This window comes from Geospiza fortis, unplaced genomic scaffold (genome assembly GCF_000277835.1).
Source record: "Geospiza fortis unplaced genomic scaffold, GeoFor_1.0 scaffold524, whole genome shotgun sequence".
NCBI classification, from domain to species: Eukaryota; Metazoa; Chordata; class Aves; order Passeriformes; family Thraupidae; genus Geospiza; species Geospiza fortis.
In genome coordinates, this window is record NW_005054437.1 from 911194 (window position 1) to 915259 (window position 4066).

At 40.5% G+C, this 4066-nt stretch overlaps 1 protein-coding gene across 1 annotated transcript in view; it reads right to left on the reverse strand.

The window, feature by feature from the left end:
* Nucleotides 1-4066, reverse strand: part of SLC22A18 (solute carrier family 22 member 18) — a 59521-nt gene that overhangs the window by 22219 nt on the left and 33236 nt on the right. The window contains exons 5-6 of the mRNA XM_005427197.2: nucleotides 1152-1267; nucleotides 569-679 (exon numbers count right to left, since the gene is read on the reverse strand). Coding sequence (XP_005427254.1) covers nucleotides 569-679; nucleotides 1152-1267 — 227 coding nt within the window. The remainder of the gene's footprint in view (nucleotides 1-568; nucleotides 680-1151; nucleotides 1268-4066) is intronic.

Here is a 4066-nt window from a genome sequence, read left to right on the forward strand (position 1 = left end):
GAGTTCCTACCATGACACAAAAATCCCCCAGCAGAATATGTAAGGAAGAGAAGAACAAGCATCCCCATCAGTGTGCTAGGGAAGACACATGCTGTGGGTCCCCTGTGTGCAGCTTGGCCGTCTCATCCATCAACAATTTTTAATTGCTGGGGAAAAGGTTAAGATACACACACACCTTAAAATCACTAAGTAAAATCAGGAAGGACCTCAGTTTTTCTGGCAGATGAAAAACAATTTTTTTTCTGCTCTGAAGAGCTTAAAGCACAAAGAGAAATGACAGACAAGAGGAAAAAACATTTGCAGTGAGGGGGATGGAGAGATTAAGTGGTTTGCCAAAACTCCCAGATGCAGCTTATGACAAGTAGTGTGTTGGACATTAAGTCCCAGGCTTTTGACCCTGTGTAGCTGAGACTACCTGAAAGCACCCAGCATCAAGTTAGGAGGTGAATCCTCACTGCTCTGTGACCAAAAGCAATGTGCTTTCAGAAACTTGAGCCAAGCCTGGTCTACGGTGTACATCATCCTATTCTCAGTGCATCAGCAATGATGGGTAATGGGTGAGATTTACCTATGGGAAATCCAGCAAAGACCTTGACTATGAAAATTTCCATCACTCCTGGAAACTTCATCAGGCGCAGGATTTCTCTGATGCTAAACAAGCTGCCAGACGGTGATGTGCCTGCAGAGGATGACATATGGGTTAATACTCTCATTATACAGATCAAGGGTAGAAAGCAGGAAACTCTGAGATTTTGCTCAGGTTCAAAACCCACCCAAAAACCACCCAAAACCCACCTCTCTGCTGCACCAGCTTTGTGCCAATGGCAGGAGGTTGGGAGCTGGTGCCAGGTCTGCATGCAGAGGAATCCTCTGAGACAATGGGGTTTCCTCCCCTGTCAGACCAAACTGACCCTCAGCAAGGGCTCCACAGTCACCTTTTCTGAGACTGGAAGATGGCAGTTCTACATGGGAGAGTGATCAATATATTTGGAATAATCCTCTTCCATAAGCTCAGCTTAGACATTGAAGCATCAGCATCTCAAGGCTGGGACCTTTTAGCCCTTAACTCCAAGGTCCTTCAGCAGTTCTTGCAGCATGTCAATCCCCTGCCCCTTTTCATGTACTATTTTTCAGAAACACAAAATACTCACTGTGCTCTGTCACATGATGGTCTGACTTTGGTTTGGTCTGAGAAGGGATCCAAACCACTGCTATCAGGGTGTTGATGAGACTTCCCACCAGCCCAACATATGTAGGAACATAAACACTGCAAACAGAAAAAATAGAGATAACTGGAAAAATACCATAAACAAGGTATTTATACCTCCATCCTGCAAAGGCTTGGGCATTTGAATGAGGAACAGCTCCCCTTCAAGTCACAGTATATAAGGCATTAGAAGAACTCACATCCTTTCGTGGAGGGTTTGGATATAACCACAGTTTGAAATTTCACCAAAAATGGCTATTTTTATCAAGATAGTTTATAATTTTATTAATAATAGGATATACTACAATGCTTTTAAATCTCCAAGTGTCAGTGGAAAAGAGCTTTTCTTGGTTTAATGAAGCTTATAAATCTTCCCACAGAAAGCACAGCATCTGCTTGTTAGAATCCACCTAATCCCTGTCTAATCCCCAATTTCATTAGTCTAAGTCTCATCTCACTCCCTGAAATTTCTCAATGAAATAAAATCAACTTAAGGAAAGTACTCAGGATGATTAAGGATGGTAGAATACGGCCTACAAGCAAAACTAAATCCACCAGAGAGATGATACCATTTGAAAAGGAGACATTGAAAATAAAAACACGACTAGGAAACCTCCTGAGAAGGTAAACAGCATTTTGACTGATGTGCTTACTTTTTTCCAAAGGTGCCCCAAACCAAACCAATATCAACTATCAACTACCAAACCAACTTCAACTATCTATCAGAACCCCAAACATTGAATCTTTAACAGAAGCAGGGCCACATCCTTGGGTGTAGGCACAGTGAACAGCAATTATTAACTATAGTTGTACAATGATAAAAAGGAACAATTACAACTTATCTAAAAAACACAAACATGAAAAAGTCAATAGAGTCAGTAATTAGTCCCTAGTTATCACTGTCCTCTTATAAGAGAAGATTAGGAAATGACTCTTCCAAGTGTTTCAGGGTATGTGGGAAGATTCCACATTCTAAAGGGCTTTAATTTTAACAAATGCAGTAGAGCAAAGTCCAGGCCTGGAAGACTGAAACTGGGAGAAGTCAAGCTGAAAACAAAGAGAGACGCTTTTTTTAACAGTGAGAGCAATTATCCACTAAACCAGCTCATTAAAAGTCTCCCCCATCACGAGAACCCAGTTAGTTATAGGGTTTCCTAAAACATGTGCTTGAAACCAACCACAGGAAACAGTTTTGGGGTGGAAATGCCCAGCAGAAGCACCAAAGACTGGTGTCATGTAGGGCACAAGACAAAGTGACCACCATGGTGCCTTGGAGGCATCCAAATTTAAGCATTTTGGACTTCAGCAAAGTAATGCCTGGATTTCAGCAGAGAAGGCTTTGAAGTTTTGCAGATCCATGCAGCCTTGGAGGTGAGTGTGCCATCCCTGCATTCCCAGCAACCTGTGCTGCCACAAATAAGACGTAAAAGTGAGCTGTGAGCCCCCAGCTGATGCTTCCTGTGATCCTGCTGATAAGACACTGCTTATTGCCTGGTTTTTTACTGCTGATTTCCTTGCCTGGCTATCGTGCATGTTTTTCATTAAGTAACCAGCAGCACCAATTGTAAAAGCCTCAAGTTTCCTCCATGCTAAACAAAGATGCAGTCTGAATAATTTCTGGAGTATAATTTAAGCTACAGAGTAAGACAGTCAAGGATTGAGATGCAAACAAGCAAGAAAAGCATCAGAGAACAAATATAAATATACATATATATACACACACATATTCCTGCTAATTGTAACAGCAAAATCCCAGCTGAATATTTTAATTCTCATTAATTATTATTAAAACAACAAAGCCAGATAATATCTTTCTACAAAAGGACTTGGCACAGTAATTTAGACCTGCTGCCTTCTATCCACCAAGCTGCTTCACTAATTAACTCAGACCACAAAATTAGTCATTTACTGGATCATTACTTTTCATTTTTAGTGCAGCAGATTGCCACTTGCTAAATTAAAATTATATGCTGAGCAGTTCCCAAACTACTGAAATCAAATTTGTGGACAAAAATTTTTATCCAAAACATCCAGAATTTCTACTTTGCATTGCAACATAAAGTAAAATAACTAAGAAAATAAAAAGGATGAAATAACCAAAATAAGTAGCTGCAGCTGGCTAAATATCTGTGGGGGGCTGTGATAATTTTTTTTTTTTTGTTGGCTGTCTTTTTTTTTCTGGGAGTTTCTCTATTTCAAGCTTTCATTCTGATATGTAAAAAACACATCTCAAAATTTTTCATCAGCCAGAACTTCCTTTCCAGCCCTACTTTTTCCTGAGGTTGTCCAGAATCCCACATACCAATGTAAATATGTTTTACTCTTCACATGCAAGAAGAATTACAGTAAGCAATGACAGAAGGATTGCTCTGTAAAACTATAAGCAAACAACGCCCTGTGCTTACTTCACTGCAAGCATTGGACTGTTAATTCACTGCTGTGAAAGGGAGAGGAGAACCTTGACAATTGACACGTTTGGGAAAACTTGGGTTTGGTATAACAAATTTCTGGAATTTTACATGGCTGGTTGCTGAGAAATCCAGTAAAATATGGAGCTCAAAACTGTGTTTCCCACACAAGCCTGAAGCAAAGACATCTGAAAATCCCTTTTCCTAAGCACATCTTTCTGTGAGTGCTTAATCTTTTTCCACACATTAAGCACTGTCATTTCTTGATGGAGAGGTCAGGAAGGTACACCCTCCTGTTAGCTGCTCTGCTATCTCATCCTTCAGCAGGGACAAATGCTGAAATTTGACAAAACTCACCTGTGTCCTGGAAACCACCTTTTGCATTTGTTTGTTGGCTCATTTAAGAGAGATGAAGTGGAACCAAGGGAGGTGGTGGTAGGAATGCTTTTCA